This window comes from Oryzias latipes, chromosome 10 (genome assembly GCF_002234675.1).
Source record: "Oryzias latipes chromosome 10, ASM223467v1".
Taxonomy (NCBI): Eukaryota; Metazoa; Chordata; class Actinopteri; order Beloniformes; family Adrianichthyidae; genus Oryzias; species Oryzias latipes.
The window spans coordinates 19,640,314-19,658,688 of NC_019868.2; the positions used below are offsets into that span (position 1 = coordinate 19,640,314).

The window sequence follows — 18,375 nt, forward strand, 5'->3', positions numbered from 1 at the left end:
ATATACTCAAAATACCATTTATTGAATTATATGAAAACAATGTTGCAGAACTAGCTGTTTCGCCTAAAATTTCATTTACACAAGCTGTTCATTAAAGCTGCTTCCCTAGACAGATCTAAGGTATGTTAGAAGTGCTATGGTGTTTAGGTTTGCACAGATTACTGTGTTGCTAAGGTGTGTCTACAGGTCATGACAACACAGGCCCATAAACTTATTTTATTGACAATTTCAAATGATGACACTCTTTTTCCAGCTCTGGTTTCTGTGAAGTTGAAAAACACAAAGATAGTTATATTCAATATAATAGGCCTAACTGATAAGAGCTGTGGAGGTTTTTGAGAGTTACTCTGTCCCCTCCCTAGTCCTTCAAAGTAGACTGTGCATAGATAATGACTGTAAGGTGAAACTACCTCTTTGATGCCCTATCACAGCATCTCACCTACAGCCGAGGTGACAGTATTTTTGGAAAACATTTTGGGTGTGGCTGATTTTAATTATTTTGAAACTCTGGTAAAAATGACACCAGAAATACAAATTTCACCACCATATGCTGTTTATCCCATGAAACCGGATATGAATTTCCAAACTAATTAAGGCGGCTTTCATTAGCCCAAACAGGTGCAGAAGAAACCGAAGCCACGCAGCCTGTTCAAGTTAAAGGGAATCACATCAAAGTGAGACGGGGACCCTCATGAGTTAGCTTTTAGACATAGTTTACAAGGGCAGGTTTTAAAAGGCAGAAGTCATAAAACCGGAATAAATGCGGTTTAGTTTTCAAACGGCGTTTAAACGTCACTGAGTATGCGCTGCCGGATTTCCATTGGAATTCTGAACACTAGCACCCTCTAGCGGTGAAAGTGAAAACCCACCCACAGGAATTTGTTGCGTCTCGAAACATGAATTTTGTTGTCGAACAACCCCCTCTTGTGGTGTTTCCGGGTCAATATGTTTTTTTTCCTTTAGTTTGGCGTCACTCGTGACTGAAAATATTTTAGTGACACGTGCAGCCATTAAATATATCAGCTTTAATCTTTAGAGTATGGACATGACACAAAAAAATGAATCAAAATTGTTACCTCACATGAACAATTTGCCAGTATTTTGTGCCCACAAATTAGTATTTCATGTTAACAAATTCACATTTTATTAGAATTTTGAGGGCACAGATTAGCATTTGATGCAAACAAATTTAGTATTTTCTTTTCTTCATTTCCTGCTGCTGATTTGTACACACAAAATACTCACCTGTGAGCACAAAATATTAATTTGTGGACACAAAATGCTAATTTTTGGACATTTAATACTAGTTTGAGCAAACAAAATGCTAATTTATTTACAGCAAATACATATTTGTGTGCACAAAATGCTAATTTGTGTCCACAACATTCTAATTTGTGTGCAGAAAATACTCACTGGTGGCCACAAAATACAGATTTGCGCACACTTAATATTAATTTCTGCAAACAAAGTTTAAGAGAACTTTTAAATAGCATTTCCAAGACTACGTCCAAAGAGGTACACAAACTCAATATTTTCCTTCCATGAGTATTTATTAATATTTGGCATCCATTTCAGTGTAGTATGGGCTGTAGTGTGGGTCATACAATTCTTTTAGGTTGAATACTTGAAGACAGACCACAACAACATGTATTGCAAACACATTTTTTTATATTTTGAAAACATTCACTTGACTTATCAGAATTATGACACAAAAATTAAAAAATAGAAGGTTTTAGTAGATCTTAAAAAATTTAATCAGAACCACATGTTTAAAGAGAAAACGTGAAAAGAACAATGAATATTAGACATTTTTAATTACATTGTTGTAAACCTGCGCAAATGTGCTCATCCAACAATAAAGTAACTAGTTTAAAGAAGATTATTTAAACAATATTTTCAAGTTTTTGAAAGCAGTTTAATGAGAAAAAGCATTAAGAAATGTAAGGATGCATCACTGTAGTTATTACAGTGTTGAATTTTTATCCAACATAAAAAATAAAAAACGTAAGTTTGAAGTGCACGTAATAAAATATCTAATTTGAAAGCAATAAACCCACATTTTTTCTTAACAAAACATCCTAGAGCAAAAATACAGAATAGAATAATTGCCATCTTCAGTTGTAATGCAAAAACTCAAATAACATTTCCGCCTAACATTAGAATCCCTCTTAGTGTATTTTAAACTTAACTGGCTCCAGGAAGGCGGGCTCCAACCTCTATTTCAGGACCTTTTTCCCCCTGATGGGGCTAAGTTTGAAGGATGTTTGTGGTAGTAGTCAGGTGGAGTGGGATTTGGGCTTGCATTCATCCCTGTGGGAACATAATACATACTCTCCAGGTAGTTGTGGTCCAAAGATGAGTGATTCTGGTGCTCTGTTTGGATCGGTTTGGATCCCTGAGCTGAGGGATTCCTGTAACTGACTCCACGCACAGCTGTGTGTATCGCTGTTGCAGCCGACGGCTCGGGGTATCTGGGTGGCTGGACCTGGGAGTGGGCTAATGGGGGAGGAGCTGCACAGGGCATGTACTGTGGAGCAGGAGCGTACATGTTGGGGGTGTGGAGTGGTGAAAAGGGGGCTGCAGAGGGAGGATACAGACCTGAGTGTGACATTGTTTGCTGTGGGATAAGCACTTCCACATATTGCCCAGTCTCCGGGTCAAACAACATTTTCCTCAGTGGCTGAACAGGAACCTCAATGTAAAAATACTTTCCTGTTTCAGGATCAAGGAGGACCCTGCGTGGTGTTTGTCCATAGTTACTTTCTGAGTACAAACTTGAGGTGTCACCTCCATAGTCAGAGCCATAGGATGGTCCCATGCTTTGAGGGCCACACAGGTACTGAGTATCAACTGGAGGAAGGCCAGGAGAGTGACCATGGCCAGGGTCACTGTACAGTGCCCCAGAAATGTTTGGTGGCTGCTGCTGATGGGGGGACTTATGGGCAGGGGGTCGTCTGGGGTCAATGTGCTGGGGGGGCTGCAGAGGGCGCTCAGCAGGGCACGCAGGCATGAGCGAGGCGTGAGGAGGGCAGGGGGCCGGCTGGTACGGAGGATGATACATTGAGGGTGGTTGGCTTAGACAAAGAGAGCTTGACTTTGGAGAACTTGACTGGTAAGTTATTGGATGTGGCTCCGGCCTGCACTGGTGGGGGCGCAGAGGGGGCGGATCCACTTGATAGGGCAGTGGCTGTCCTGGAGAGTGCGTTGGGGCCGGTGGGGTGATGTTATGAGTGCTGTGGTGATGGTGAAGAGGAGCCAGGCCGGGATGAGAGGGGCAGCCAGCGGAGCAGGAGCAGGGCGGAGCGCGAGTTGAGGATTGATAGCGATTTGGCCTTTGAGGAGCCAGATCTGGGAGCAGAATCGGACTGAAACTCTCCCGTTCTTCGTAACTTGGAGGATCATCTGAAGCAAAAAAACGTAGATCCTCTGTTTGTAGGGTGCACTTGCTGGACATGGATTGGTGATACGTTTGTTGTGTGTATCTGGGAACTTGTGAGGTGGAAACACCAGAACTTTGTTTGGCGTTGTTGGTAGTAACAGCCTTGGCTTGCTCAGGACGTGACATCCTGGGTAACTGCTTTTGGTTGTCTGAACTCAAGAGAGTAGCTTGGTTGGCTCTAACAGGAGTAGATTCAGGAACTTGGTCTGTTTTTGGGTCAGAAGCTGGAGCTGACGTTGAGGTCTCATCTGAATCCTCTACTCTGGTAGGAATTGGTTTCTGAACGTGGTTAGAGATTTGAGGTAATGCTGTTTGTTGCTGTCTTCTTTCAGTAGATGCTTCAGTGTCTGATAACTGGTTTGAGAAACTGTTGATGGTGGCTGCTGCCATTCTGTGAGCTGGAGGTTTACAGCTGGACACTGCAGACACGGCTAGCTTCCTCGAGTAGTTTGACGAGGATGTGGAGTCGTTGGAAATCTTTCTATAGATCGTGGGTGAGCTAATCACAATAGTCTGAGGCTTCTCCTCACTCTGCGGTTTGCCTGTTGATGATGATGTTGCTGATGCCGTGTGTGGCTCATTAGTTCCAAAATCTGCTGGCTTAAACTTGCAGCTCGGTTTTGGGGGAACAACTGGTTTTTGGGAGTTCTTAGCAATAGATTTCACCTCAATAGCCTGAGGTTTCTGGTTGCCCGTAGAATTTGTGGGCATCTCTGGCTTCTGTGGTTCTTTGGATAATGATTTAACCTCGATTGGTTGTGATTTAAATTTTCTAATTGCAGGAGATCTGGGGGGAAAAGTTGGATCAAACCTTTTCACCGGTTCAAAATCTACTGCGTCCTTCTGTTTGGAAGGAAGGTTTTTTTGCTCCTGTGCACTGTTTCTTAGCTTTGAGGGATCTTTCTCTGGAGGCTTGACGCTAAGTCCCACATCTTCTCTGCGTTGAGTGAGAGCCTCTGAGGTGTCCGCCACTGCAGAGGGGCCTGAAGAAGGGGAAGAGAATTTCCTTTCTCTGTGAACATCAACCTGACCGCCATCTGAAGGAGGCGCCGTCTGAAGGGGGATTTCTAGAGAGTTCACGTGTTTACGAGGAAGCCCTTTACCACCAGCTGAGTTGTGGTTAACCCCAACCACTGCTCCTATATCCGCCTGGTAGCCTTTCTCCTTTAGCAGCATGGAAACTGAGTGACCTCCACTGCCAGGCCTACTACCAGGGGTGGTGAGTCCAGGGGAAATTGAGGAAGGAACTGAATCTTGGCTTAAAGCTGTGGTCTCTACCTGAGCAAGAGATGGGGACGTGCTGCTTTTGTTTGTTTTTTCTCTGATTAATACAACAGCAGTCGACACTTCTCTCTCCTTACTGGGAAGTTTTGGAAGGTTTCCGACCACGGGAGGTTTTTTCTCTGCTTTGGCTCCCACTGATTTGTCTTTGTTTTCTTGCATTTTGGGGATTTCCCCCTCAGCTTTTTGTGTTTCTGTTGTGACGTTCTTTTCTTGTTCACACAGCTTGGGAGTCTCTTTTTGTCCTGCAGACCAATCAGATGTGGTTTTGATGGAGTTTCGGGGCTCCCTGTTCACTTCTGTAACAGACTTTAAAGAAACCTGAGGTTTGTTACCTGTGTCTTTTGTGATAGGGGTCGTTTTGTTTTTATCATTTTTCCAACAAACTGCCTTGCATTCTATATGAATTGGCTGTGAATTTTCTTTGCTTCTTTCCAGAGGAGATGAGGCCTGCATTCTCAAATCCTTTGTCTCCTCTTTCTTTTCCTCTTCTCTCTCCTCCCTTGTTGTCTCCTCTTTAACATCTCTTTCCTCACCAGATGTGATCTCCACTCCCCCTTTTTCATTTAAACTTTCAATCACTCCTTCAGTTGAGCTTGAAGGCCTTGCACCATCGGCTGCCTTGAAGGAAAGATTGTAAGTATTTTTGACGAGACGCCTCACATCTCTAACAACGTGAATGGGAGCCTTCACTCCATTATTTTCCACCTCGTTTTCTCCTGTTTTCTCCTTCTCCTCTTTCTCAATCCTTGCCTCTTTCACAGGCTGGTCGGGGGAAAATGGTCCAGGTTTGCTTTCTGCCTCTGGTGTTAGACAGACATCCAAAGAGGTTTTCTTCTTCTCCACAGCTTTCAGGGTAATGTCCTGTATTTTGGGTGAGCTGGTGCTCCTGTCGCAGTGATGTGACTGTTTGTGATCACCTTCATTTTCACACTTGAGCTCTTGGTCTGTCATCCTCACGGCTTTGTTGCTGCCTCCTATAGCAGAGTTTCCAGTGTCTCCAGAAGTGGTATTTGCTGAATCGCCTGAATCCCTTTCAGTTGTTTTACTCTGGTGTAATCCGGATTTAGACTGTTTGCTGTCAAGCATCACTTTTAATTCAGACTTCATCTCTGATCTTAACGGTGTGGAATTCCTGCTCTGCGAATCAGTCTCTTCGCTGTCAGTCTGGGAAAAGGTGACACTTCTGCTGCTGCTGGATGAACTCGGTCTGTTGCTTAGTCTGACTCCTTGGCTCTTGGGTGGTTTAGCTTCATCCTTGGTATTTAGTTCTCCTCTCACAGTGTGACCCTCAAAACTTTGATTTGTTTGAAGGTTGGAAGGCATGTTGTGTGAGTCGAGTTTCAGGGATTCTCTTGAAATGTCTGTTGGTGGGCTCCTGCTTTCACCCGTTTGCTCATCGTTGTATCTGTCAACACCTTGCATCTTCTTGGACAGCACACTCTTGATGAGGCAAGAGGCCATCTTGGTTTTGGAGGTGGTCTCATCCATAGAAGCAGATTTCTGGAATTTCGATTGTCTTTCCTTTTGCTGAGTGTTCTGAAGGTTGCTCTCAGAAGGACAAAATTCTTGTATTGCGGCAGGCGTACTGTGCTGTCTTATGAAGGACCTTCTTGTTTGTGTTTCTTGAGAGGGGCTCTCCATTGACGTGGGTAGTCCTGGACTGCTATTCTCACTGCTCTCTCCCTGCTTTCCTTCGCCATTATTCCTTCTTTTCAGCTGGATTTGTCTCTTTGGCACTCCTCTTCTCACCTGCCTGTGGTCTTCTCTCTCCACAGCTACATCTATGCATTCAAAGCTTCCCAACTCATATCGTCTTGATGGATCAAGGCCGTCTAAGTTGTATGCAGGTGACTGTTGGAAGGAAGGTTCCTCACAGTCCAGTTTTGGGGCCGAGCCCCTGAAGTCAGCATAGGCCATCCAGGCAGGGTTGACTCCAGCTGGGCTCTCCTGGGTGGACGGTTGAGAAATGTTTGTGGACGATCGGCAGCTGGAGTTGTACATGTCAAGGTAGTCTACTTCAGAGCTGGACAAGCTGCGGGAGGCAAAGTCTGTAAACCATTTCACCTCACTGTCTGCTTCATCAAGTTCACTTCCCATGCTGGAGCTGGAACTCTGACAGGGTCTGTTTGCAGCCTCACGTCCAGGAGCACTTTTCCTGTTCTGGGTTGCAGGAGGTTGAAGCCGTCCCTTGGCACTTCCACCCCTGATGTCTCGTTGGGAGTTAAGTTTAAGCAGACCCTGTTGCTGCTGCTGCTGTGTCTGTCTTGTTGCTAGCAAGCTCTCTGAACAGGAATGTGCTGTTGGCAGTCCCTGACGGGTCTTTCTGCTTGTGGGAGCTGCACTCCAACTCACAGGTCCTTTTCTATTCCTGGCACTGAATGACAGCTCAACCTGTTCCCCTCTGTAACTGGCAACCCCCTGCCATCCCTCCCCTCTCTCAGGTTCCCGCTCCTCCCTCTCCCTCTGCCTCTCCATACCTTTGGCTCCCTCCTGCTCCAGCGACATTTCCCTCTCCATCTCCAATTGCCTTCCAAGCCCCACTGAGTCAGTCTGGCTATTATTGTCAGAAGAGTCAATACTGGGGCCCTCCCTGTTTGGTGCAGCTTTCTTTAAGTTGTCACAAGTTGATGATGGTAAAACATGAGACGGACTTTTGCTTCTCTTTTGCCACTGTCTGCAGGGTTTCTGGGGGGCTATGATGTGGACAGGTGTAAACCTTGTGAGGGGCGGGGAAGGAGTCTGCTGTCTGTTTACACGGTGGGAGAAATCCTCTGTGGATCTCTCCCTGTTTTCACATAGGATTTTCTTTATTGGCTGTCTTCTCCAGACCTCCGGCATACATTTGGGTGGACAGAAGTTGCTGCTTCTAGTCCATGGATGAGAAGTGGACTGTGGAATGGAGTTTTGGTTTTTTGACACGGATGAAGTCTGGTGAAGAGGTGAAATGTTTGGGGTGCTGTCTTTAGAGATTACAGGATTGGAGGATATGGAGTTCATGTCTTTGTCACAGAAAAGTGGGGACTGGGTTTTGAGATTTTTGTTAATGGAAGAAACTGAATTTAATCTGTCCAGAACATCAACTTCCACTGCTATTTTTTCTCTTTCTGTCGTGTCTTGTATTGGTGACCCGATTACAACGTTGTCTGATATTGCAGGAGAATTATTTTTAAATCCTTCGGGAACTGCTTTGGCTGTCTGGCCATTTTCAAGCGAGGGTGACTGACTGTCTTTTTCTGACCTTGTGAGGTTCTGGATTTCTGTGAAATCTGCTGGGAAGGAATCTGGTACAACTTCCGGTTTGTTTCTTACTGTTGATTGTGCATACACAGAGTTATAGTCGGTGGAGGGGATCTCTGCCGAATGCTGGTACCTCTGTTCAGGTAAAGGAGAAACAGGGGACTGATCTCTGCTTCTGAGTTGAGGAGAACGACTTTGAAGCTTGTCAGACAAATGGGTTTGAAATCTTCCTTCAGGTGAATGGGTGAGACCATTTGACGTCGGTGAGGGGGTATGGTACCTGGGTTGAAGACTCTCAGTTATGTCAGATGGTGGAAGAGAACTTGTTAATTCTGATGTGTAAGGGGAGTCTCTTGGAGAAGCAGCAGACTCTGCTGCTCTGCTACCCACTCTATTTATGTCGCACATCAGAGTAACATCTGGCTCTGGAGTTGAGAGATTAGAAAGTTCTGGAAACGGGGGGCTCTCCCTGTCTTCGAGCTGACCTGCGGAGTAAGAAATTTCTGTGATGTGAGAGGAGGAGGTGAAGCTTCTTGGTGAGTTAGAGCCAAAGTGAGTCTCTGAGACGGGCGATGTTGCCTGATCTCTAGTTGCTTGTTCTTTCCAGCCGACTTCAGGTGAGGATGCTGTAATCCTGATCTCCGGAGAGGGAGAGGTATATCTGTTGTGAAAGGGAAAACTGCTTTCATTGACTCCAGGCGATGGAGATAAACTGTAATCAACCACAGGGGAAGACATCTGGATTTCAGGTTCAGAAAAACTGTTCTGTACAGCTGCAGGCTCAGGTGATGGACTTCTTGTTCCGGTTTTAGCTGAAGAGGCTGAACTGAGTAGGCATGGTGATTCGCTTATGTGTCTTAATTCAGGTGAAAAGGTACCTTCTCCAAGCTCAGCAGATGTTGACATGGAAATGACGGGCGATGGGGGGGTGTATCGAGGCCCAGGTGTGGAAGTGATGCTCTCCTGTTCTACAGACAACCTCGTTTTCTGGCTCTCGGGAGTTCTAGAGGGGTTTCGGCCTGTGCTGGAAAGATCTGAACTTATTTCAGGGCTGCAGGGGGGGTCTTTAAGTTCAGGTGAGGAGTCTCTGCTAAAAAGATCAGGTAAAGATACCCTCCCTCCTAATTCGGGGAAAGAAGGTGATACTTGAGTGTCAGTGAAGGGAGAACTATTTCTAAACTCAGGGTCAACTGGGCTGGAGTGAAATACTATTTCTGTACCACTGAGTGAAGGTAAAGGAGAGGAAAGGGTGCTTCCAGATTTAAAATCTGAATCTGTAAAACCTGGAGAACTCTGTATGAGATCAGGAGACGGACTGATATTTTCATTTAAGAGACTGTCTGTTGATTCAAGCAAGTCTTTGCAGGGGGACAGACTGGGAGTTGAAGATTGGTTGTTAGTGTCTCTGTCTGTGGATGAATTACTTATTGCTTTTGGTTCTGCTTCAGATTGTTTTGGTTTAGGCGATGAAGGTGAGAGTCTTTTTTCAGCTGAAGAGGAAGACGAGGATGACAGCCTCCCACCTGGACCAAACGTAATGAAGCCATTCTGTCCAGGAGATGGGGTCCTCTCTCTACTGCTGAGACCTGGAGACGATGAGGCAAACTGAAGGGATGGCGATTTGCTTCCTTTTGCCTCCAGGTCTCTCTTTTCCTCCAATGTGGGACTGGAAAGCTTGTCTCCTGACTCATCGAAGCCTTCTTCCTCTTCTTCTTCACTGAAGCCCTGAGCAGTGTGATAGGAGCCAGAGGAATCATTCACATCATCCAGAAGGGGGGATGCAGCTGCTGTGTCCTCCACCGCCCTCTGGGCAGGGACAAAGGCTGCGGTGGCGGGGCTGCTCGAGAGGGACGGTGACTCACAGTCGTCTCCAAAAATGTCACACAAACAGGTGGTCTCGGAAATGGAATTGCGCTGAGTGGGGACGTTGATAATGTCAAAGATTTCGACGTGGTTAGGGGTGCCGTCACGGTGACATAGAGAAAAGGTGCGTGGTGCGCTGCGCAGGAAGGTGTAGCTGTCACCCTGGATAGTCCAGCTGTCCATGACTAGTCCACAATGCTCAGTGTGGGACGTCCAAGCTCCTTTGGTGTGCTCCTGGCTCTGTTTCTGCAAGAGGACATGGTCACCTGGAGAGCGTGCAGCTCATTGACAAGCCAAGCCAGAAAATCAAAGAGGGCTAAAGCTTCCAAAAAATAAAAAAACTCTGCAATTTCAATGTTAAATTTGACTAGCTATCACATATTTAAATGATACACCTGGCACTCCTTAAAAAGTTGCATCGGTTCAAAGATGTATGTCCCGTAATGAAAAATAATACAAATAACTGCAAATTAGTTTGAACCGTATTGTAAATCTGACATCTAGATTGAAAGAATAAACTTCAAACATTTCTCATATCTAAGACTGCCTATAAATAGGGGTGGTGAAGTGTGCCTCCAATGCCTCCTGTGCATAAAGAAAAACCCAGACTGACTGATACTTTACCTTCAGCCACTGATAAATATTTCACAATGGCAGAGTTGCAATTTCTGCTCCTCATCCAGAAATGTGTCTGTTAAATCCTTAAACACTTCCAGTTAGCAAGAGCTGATCAAATGCTGGATCCGATGATGGGCGGCTCTGCACAGCTCTGTTGGCCAGAGCCACTCAGATCAGACAATCTCAAAATGCTGAAGCCCCCGCCATGTGTTCTTGTCTTGGACAGAAAATGCAAAGAGAAGAATCTTTCTCAGACACTTTACATCCCCTAATATTCCTGTCTCCATGGCTGCCCCGCCTCTAGAAATTGGCGGCAGGGGTAAAGCTCTTACTGTGAAGCCAGGATTTTTTTTCCTCTTGCGACTGAGGTTTGGTTGGTCATTAGTAATTTTGGGTGGGGTATCCGTCAGTGGGAGGGTGGGTTTATAGTTAGCAGCAGAGGCCAAACAGGCTGGGATGGATAAGTGCGCCTGGAATCTGACACTTACAGTCGTCTCAGTCACAGGGCTTCTCTATATTTAGCCTCATATTATCAGAGCAGATAGACGAAGCTTAAGCTTTTTGCCTGGGCATGCTTGTGTGGAAAAACAGAGCTGCCTGAACGCACCCACACATAGTCCACTTGGATTCAATTTGTGAGGCTGCAGGCAGTTCTTGGGATGTAGATGATTTACTGTTGTATGCTCTAGCACTATTTGACCTTGTTTAAAAAGCTGCAATGTGGCCAGAGAAGAGGTCAAAGGTTAAAACAGAGCACCAAACTGTGTCAGCTCAAATGAACTCCTGTGCCCTGCTTACTTAGCAAAACATTTATGGTGAGGCTCTCTGACATATTCAAAGCCACTTTATTTCAACATGTCTAACGAATATTCTTTTCAAATTATTGAGTCACACGAAAGTGTGTATTACATCTTAATTCCTGTTTTCATAAATTAGAGCAAAAAAAAAGACTGATGTCGATACATATATGATTACATTTTTTCCATAACAGCAGGGTCACTAAGCTACAGTAAGACTGTTTATGCATGTTTGCTAATTGTTCTATGAGATTAGATATGCTCCCTGTTTCTAATCCAACAAGTCTTTGACTCATGTTTATTATGTCATCAGGGAAATAAAAGAAAAAGCTCTGTAATCTTATTAATATCTAAATAATGGGAAGTACATAAACTGTGAACCAAAGGCGTTCAATATGGGTCTGCTCAAAGTTGAAACAATTATGTATATTTTTCTTTTTTGCAAAATCTGAACATTTTTTTTCGTTGCAGTAGATTTTTGTCAAAGGAGAAAAAGCTTCAGGATATTATAGTATTTGTAAATATTGGATATGGGTTTTAACAATACATTCTAACAGTGATATTTTATGAAGAATGATAATTGCACATCTTTTGATTTTTTTGTGTATTAGGTGATCGGGAAAAATTGTGTGTTTTAAAATTAAGTTTAAAGTTGACATAAGAAGTTTTACTTTTTTTTTTATTTAGGCTTTTTTTCTTCAAAAATTACCAAATGTCCTCAGGATTGATGAAATATCAGACATGCTTTAGAAAAAACTGAAGATGTCCCATGAATATTTCTGTAAACTAAAGGCTGCTATACAGAATGGTCGCTCACACCAGATAAAACGAAACAAAATAAGCATAATATTTATCTGTCCAGGCCTTGGTGTACCAGTTCCCTTTCTTCTGACATATGTTTTATTTAATTCACAAAACGTTCAAACCCACATTACTCTCGAATTCAAAGGATGCCCTTTTTTTTTGATTGTGGTAACAGCACTACAGTAGGCTGGGACAGGGCTCATAAGGAAAGAATTGGCAATGGTTCGATTAGCGCTGCAACCCAGATGCATCAGTCATCATATTACCATGCAGAAATCGAGTAACCCCTCTCCATCATGCTTTCACTAATAGAGCTGTACACTATCAATGAAAACCATGAAACACTGCCAAACAAAGCGATAAAGTTGATTTTATCCACATGTTTAGCTTTTTTTTAAAAACTTTTGTTTGGCACCTGGAACAATTGAGGAACAAAAAATATATGATAAATTTTCTGAATTTGTTTTGTTATGCAAAGATAAAAATATGATCTTACAATCGTGTTTTCAGTCTGCCCACTTTTTGTTTTGGAGTGATCTATTTGGCCCATTAAAGTGTGAACAGAACTTACATCTAAAAGTTCTGAATTAAATGCCATTTTAAACGCTTTATTAAAATATTGGACCTTTACCTAAAAATATGTAAATAACGAAGTATGATGTAATGGTTTTTACCATCACTGCTGAAGAAAAAGCGTTAAATTTTAATGAGAGAAAATCTAGTGTAAGTGAATCATATTGCTAAACTGTTTACTTTTGTGTTGATGAATAATTTTTTTTTAAATCTGTAAAGCTGAAAAAATCAACACGCTTGAAAATATGATGTAGCAAATGTTCAAATCTACTACTCCTTGAAATTATGTTGAAAAAACTACCCTTCCTGCAGCTGCTCCGTCGTGTCAATCAAGCACAAAGTTTGTTTTATTTTGAAAGGCCATGTGATACACAATGCGACACCGGAAGTTCCGCATTACGGCAGCTAGTGAAGTGATGCCATAACAGGCAAGCGGCTAACGCTAATGTTTGCTAAGTAATTAGCATCGTCGGTGAGTGTTTTTGGTTCTGAAATATTTTTGTACATTTAGTTGAGTGGTGGTGAGAGTTTTATTTGTTGGACCAGTGCAAAGTGTTGGTGACAAAGCAGTTGTCATTGTCTTCTCCAATATTCTGGGCCTTGTCAGTTAGGACCGGGCTAACATGTTTACTAGCTCCTAGCTATAGCTAGCTTTTGTAGCTAGAAATTGACTGTGTGGTGCTGTTTATTTATGTTAGCTCTGCGGCACCCTATTTTTCAGTAATCGTCCAAATTATAAAGCACACAGTTTTTAATTTATGAATGAATATTATTATAATATGTTGTTACCGAAAACATTTTAAGAGGGATTTACAAAACGACGAAATCGAAAAATCTTGCAAAATATGCTACTTATGTTAGCTCTAGACCAGACGGAAGGTTGACCATTACGTCGCTCCGCTTAAAGCAGTGGATTACAACTGAATATTTTCCGTTTAATAAATGTAATTGTCACTTAAGAGGATTGACAACGTTGTTGTATTTTTGTAAACACAGAAGTAATCTCGACATATTGAACTATAACCATTTTTTTGTCTTTGTGATGTTGCTAGAGTTGTTATGTTTTGGTAGTAAACAACAGGCCGTGGCGTTAATAGACTGTAGTTTCTAGGCCCTGATAGTGGATTAAAAAAAGTTCGGAACACAATAATATAAACTTTCAGTCAAGGCAGCAGTGAGGAATTTGTGTATCTCCAGCCTTGTTATTAAGATGACATAAGGAATTCTTTTTAGAACACTCTGTTAAATGTAAAAGGCTGTTAAATATTGCAATTTTCTGTACCTACTCTAAAAAGAGGATATTGTTGTGCTCTCTGTGTTTATTGTGATGTGTTTTTTGTACCAGTACAAAATATTATGTTAAGTTGAAAAACATTTATGGTGTTGAAGTTTTTGAAGTAAATTAAATAAGTGCCAGTTTAAAGTTGAATTCTACAACATCTCCTTTAAAAAAAAAATCACCTGTTGTGCTCTTGTTTCATCTCCTCCAGGTTTTGGGTTGTGTGCAGTTGTTCCAGTCTGAGCCATGGAACAGTGTCTGTGTGTGGAGCGGGAGCTGGAGAAGGTGCTGCATCGCTTTGTGACGTACGGCCACCAGTCTGAGGAGAGGCTAGATGAACTCCTGCGCAGTGTCTGTGATATTCGAGCACAGCTAGTTGCTTTTGGTAATTAATGTGACTGTTCACCAAATAAACCAAATAAGTTTACTAGCTCTAAGTTTAAAAAAAATTAATTCCTGATAGGAAAATAAATTCTTTTTTTGTGCTATATCACCACCGATTGTGCATATTATTTTGTTTTCATGACTAGTGATGATTTTTCTTCTTCTGCCCAATAGGAGTACAAGATGCAGACCTATCAGTCCTATCCCAGACTATGGCCCAGTGTTGTAAAAATATCAAGGAGACAGTGCAGATGCTAGCCTCTCGACATAAAGACATCCACGGCAGTGTGTCGAAAGTTGGCAAAGCCATTGACAGGGTACAAAAAAAATTGTCTTTTTAAATATGTTTATATGTATTTCTCACCCGTGGCATACCTTTTGTTAGAATTTTGATGCAGAAATCAGTGCAGTGGTGGCAGAAACAGTTTGGGACACCCCAGAAAGACAGAAATACCTGAGTGAGACCATTGTGGAGCATCTGTACAGACAAGGCATGCTCAGTGTTGCAGAGGACCTTTGTCAGGTAAATAAATATTGTTTTGCAGACAACCGGTCTGGTGTTGCATAACCTGCTTTATGATATTTCTTTAAGAATATGAAGAATCCACATATTTTTCTATAAAATGGAACTTCCCAGAAGAGATTATGATTATTTTTTTTACAACTAAATGTAAGTCCTCCAGTGTTAATGATGAAACATTTTAATATTGTCTTCCATTTTCCAGGAGTCTGGTGTAGTTATTGACATGAGTATGAAGCAACCTTTTCTGGAACTAAACAGGATCCTTGAAGCTCTGAGAATGCAGGACCTTCGGCCAGCATTAGAGTATGTTGTTTTAGATTTGTTTCATTTTTCTAACACTTCTCAGTTTGCATTTTCTTTTGATGCCTCTAAATGCCCAGTATGTTTCCTCAGATGGGCCGTTACAAATCGCCAGCGCCTTCTGGACCTCAACAGCAGTTTAGAGTTCAAGTTGCACCGCTTGTACTTTATAAGTCTTCTCAGTGGAGGAATCGGTAACCAAATGCAGGCTCTGCAGTACGCCCGGCACTTCCAACCCTTTGCCTCTCAGCACCAGAGAGGTCTGTAACATAAATTCTTTGTCACGACTGGCTTCTTTTAGAAAAAGGATCATTTTTATTTTTACAATAATTTATTTAAATACACTTTTTCTTTTCAGGAGGAGTAAAAGTGTTTTTAGGAAAATGGACTAATATGATTTGGTTGTCTTCTTTTTTTTTTTGCAGATATCCAGATCTTAATGGGTAGTTTGGTTTATTTGCGTCACGGCATCGAGAACTCACCGTATCGCAGTTTACTTGAGACAAATCAGTGGGCTGAGATCTGCAACATCTTTACCAGAGATGCCTGTGCTTTGCTGGGCCTCTCTGTAGAGTCTCCTTTAAGTGTTAGGTATGAGAGGAAAACAGAGCTTTACTTCTGATTCTGTTGTCATCCTTCTCTCAGCTTCTTTATAAAAGATTTGAATCCATCATTTTCCTGACTTTTTTTGTTTTTTTTAGAACAATATCAGATCATTCTTGTCTGATTTTCCCTTGTTTCAGTTTTGCATCGGGTTGCATGGCCTTGCCAGTGTTGATGAACATCAAACAGGTGATTGAGCAGAGACAGTGCAGTGGAGTCTGGACCCACAAAGACGAGCTGCCGGTACGAGCTTAAACTAAAACGAGGAAGTCTTGTTCCTCTGCTTTCTACGTTTATCTGGGCTGATAATTCATTCTTTATTTTTACACGCAGATTGAAATCGACCTGGGGAAGAAATGCTGGTACCACTCTGTGTTTGCCTGCCCGATTCTCCGGCAGCAAACCTCGGAAAGCAACCCTCCCATGAAGCTCATCTGTGGCCACGTCATCTCCAGAGATGCCCTCAACAAACTCACCAATGCGGGGAAGTAAGTCAACAAAAACAGTCATTTGCAAACAGCATTTTGCTTCAAAACATGATTTTTAGTCCACTCTAGTGAATTAAAGCATCTTATTCTTGCTCTCCTCATCCCCAGGTTGAAATGCCCGTACTGTCCCATGGAGCAGAATCCTTCACATGCCAAGCAGATTTACTTTTGATACCACAGACTTAACATAAGGGATAAAGTGACCTGGAGCTCTATGCATTTCCAGGAGTCTTTGCTCTGGCCCTGTCCTCTGCCCCTCATCTCCTGGCCTGTTCTTGTAAACATTAAGTGCTCCTCTGGACAGCTTGGACCCTCCAGCTTTGTGTAATTTACAGCATGGAAGGTCCTGCAGCAACCTGCAGTAGAGTGAAGAGTCTGTGGGAATGTCTTTACAAAGAAGCACCTCTTTAAAAAAACAACAAAAAAAAGGAACCTTCATTGAAATGAATTTGCAAAGGCCTGCAGAGTTATTATCTTATATTTCAAGTATGTAACACTTTCTGGTGTTTGTTCCTCAGCTTTATTCAGCTCGTTTTTTTTTTCCTTTGTTGTTCTAGATTTTTTTTCTCGGCAGAAATAAAGCTGAGTGGTTTTGTTATGAATGGGGATGGATTTTTTTTTTGAGAAACTGATTGGTAGATTTTGTTTTCAGAGTGGTAGTTAATTTATGTTTTATCCAGGAAAACCTGCGTAGAAGCGGACTGCTTTCAAAGCTTTCTGTTTGTCAGTTGAGGGGGATGGAGGTGTTTCGTGAACTCAACTTTAGATTGAAATCCTTAATTTTTTCTTTTCTTTTTTAAATAAAGACCTCTTGTAGCTTGAGTCTCTGTATACTGATGCATCTATCGGATCAGCAGAACAAACACCACAAGCAGTAGAACAGCTTTCTTTATTTTATAATTATTATTTTTTATTTCTCTGTGATTGACTGCACCAGCAACCCCCACCCCTCCCTTCCCATTATAAAAGCCATTCGTCTAGTTCTATGTATGTATTTGAGAAAAGTGACAAAAACATATATACTGCTGTAAAATGTGTTTGGTTCCTGTTCTCCATCACACCCACCTGCGTATGAAATTGCAAAATGCGTAACCAACACTACTCTGGAGAAACGTGGACTCAAGAGGCCACGTTACTTGTGAAGTTGCTTCAGTCTGTGTATGCTAAGCTAGCACGCCGTGTCATTTGGAGATGTAAATCGGTGTGATGGTCGCCTTATTATGAGTTGCGGTGACTTTGGGCTTGTGACAAAGCTTTACTTGTGTATGGGAAAAGTCTAATGGTCATTGTTGCTGTCGTTTCATATATACTTAAAAAAATGCCTCTGCTGTATAAGGTTTGCTTTTATTTGGGTAAAATCCAGCCATTTCCTCAGGGTACAGGTCAATGGTTCACCCTGCGTTTAGTATTAAAGCTGTACATTACTAGGAGTACTGTCACCGTTCACAGCTCCTCGGAGTTTTCCTTGTTGCAGCATCCTCTTGCAGAAAATGTGAAGGCAGGTGCATGTGCACACTTCAGCATGTGTAGTCAGGTTTTCTACTGAAGGTTCCTGGAGTCTCCTTTAGAAATTTTGATGTCACCTCACGTTCTGCTGAGGCAACTTTCTTCAACAAGGCCCCGCACCAGCATAGCTCACCCCCATGATGCAATGTTACACTCAGTTTTCAGTGAATCGAGCCTTTTGGTTGGTTTTAAAGGACATAAGTGACCTGTTTTGATTGCTATTTCACAGAGCTTTCTTTTTTCGTTGACAATCGTTCGTTGCTTCTTTGGGTGCCGCTGTGTTCTCTTCACTTCCTCGAATTTCCCTCTTTATTTTTATTTTTTTTTGTGTGTCATGAAACTTTTACTGTACATATTTATCCTCTAACATATTTCATATCCCTGCATCTAATATTAAAGTTAAAATTTATACTCACTTCTGGAGATTTCTTTCTGGGATCTGAAGATGGGACGGCTCCTGTAGTGAAGATACCATCCCTTCTGTCACCGCTTGGTGGCGCTGGTGCTGCACTTTGTTTATGTTTAAGGTAAACCCTAAAGTAAAAGACTTTAAAAAGCACCTTTTCTATCCATAATTTATTCACTAATGTCAGAGCAGTGGTGTTAATTCTTGGGATAAACAGAACGGATGAAATTCAGTGCGGCAACACTCCCACAGAGTGAGATGTGAGATAACA

The 18,375-nt window shown here is 42.4% G+C and overlaps 2 protein-coding genes across 2 annotated transcripts; one reads left to right on the plus strand and one right to left on the minus strand.

Moving 5' to 3' along the window:
* Positions 1-1,531: 1,531 nt before the first annotated feature.
* LOC110015768 (serine/arginine repetitive matrix protein 2) lies at positions 1,532-10,771 on the minus strand. Its single transcript, XM_023959301.1, has 2 exons — positions 10,448-10,771; positions 1,532-10,069 (listed from the first exon to the last, which is right to left on the minus strand). Exon 2 carries the CDS (start codon positions 10,004-10,006, stop codon positions 2,222-2,224), a length of 7,785 nt encoding a protein of 2,594 aa, XP_023815069.1. The 5' UTR covers positions 10,007-10,069; positions 10,448-10,771; the 3' UTR covers positions 1,532-2,221.
* A 2,206-nt stretch (positions 10,772-12,977) lies between these two features.
* On the plus strand, positions 12,978-18,113 carry rmnd5b (required for meiotic nuclear division 5 homolog B). Its single transcript, XM_004073386.3, has 10 exons — positions 12,978-13,087; positions 14,106-14,279; positions 14,453-14,595; positions 14,664-14,801; positions 15,004-15,104; positions 15,195-15,361; positions 15,527-15,692; positions 15,845-15,947; positions 16,038-16,192; positions 16,301-18,113. Exons 2-10 carry the CDS (start codon positions 14,141-14,143, stop codon positions 16,362-16,364), a joined length of 1,176 nt encoding a protein of 391 aa, XP_004073434.1. The 5' UTR covers positions 12,978-13,087; positions 14,106-14,140; the 3' UTR covers positions 16,365-18,113.
* The last annotated feature ends 262 nt before the right edge of the window (positions 18,114-18,375 follow it).

Excerpts from the sequence above, each read along its gene's own strand:
- rmnd5b (XM_004073386.3), top strand. The coding sequence starts at position 14,141 with ATGGAACAGTGTCTGTGTGTGGAGCGGGAGCTGGAGAAGGTGCTGCAT. Across the intron at positions 15,693-15,844 it reads GAGTCTCCTTTAAGTGTTAG|TTTTGCATCGGGTTGCATGG; the intron begins GTATGAGAGGAA and ends CCCTTGTTTCAG. Across the intron at positions 16,193-16,300 it reads AAACTCACCAATGCGGGGAA|GTTGAAATGCCCGTACTGTC; the intron begins GTAAGTCAACAA and ends CCTCATCCCCAG.
- LOC110015768 (XM_023959301.1), bottom strand. The coding sequence starts at position 10,006 with ATGGACAGCTGGACTATCCAGGGTGACAGCTACACCTTCCTGCGCAGC.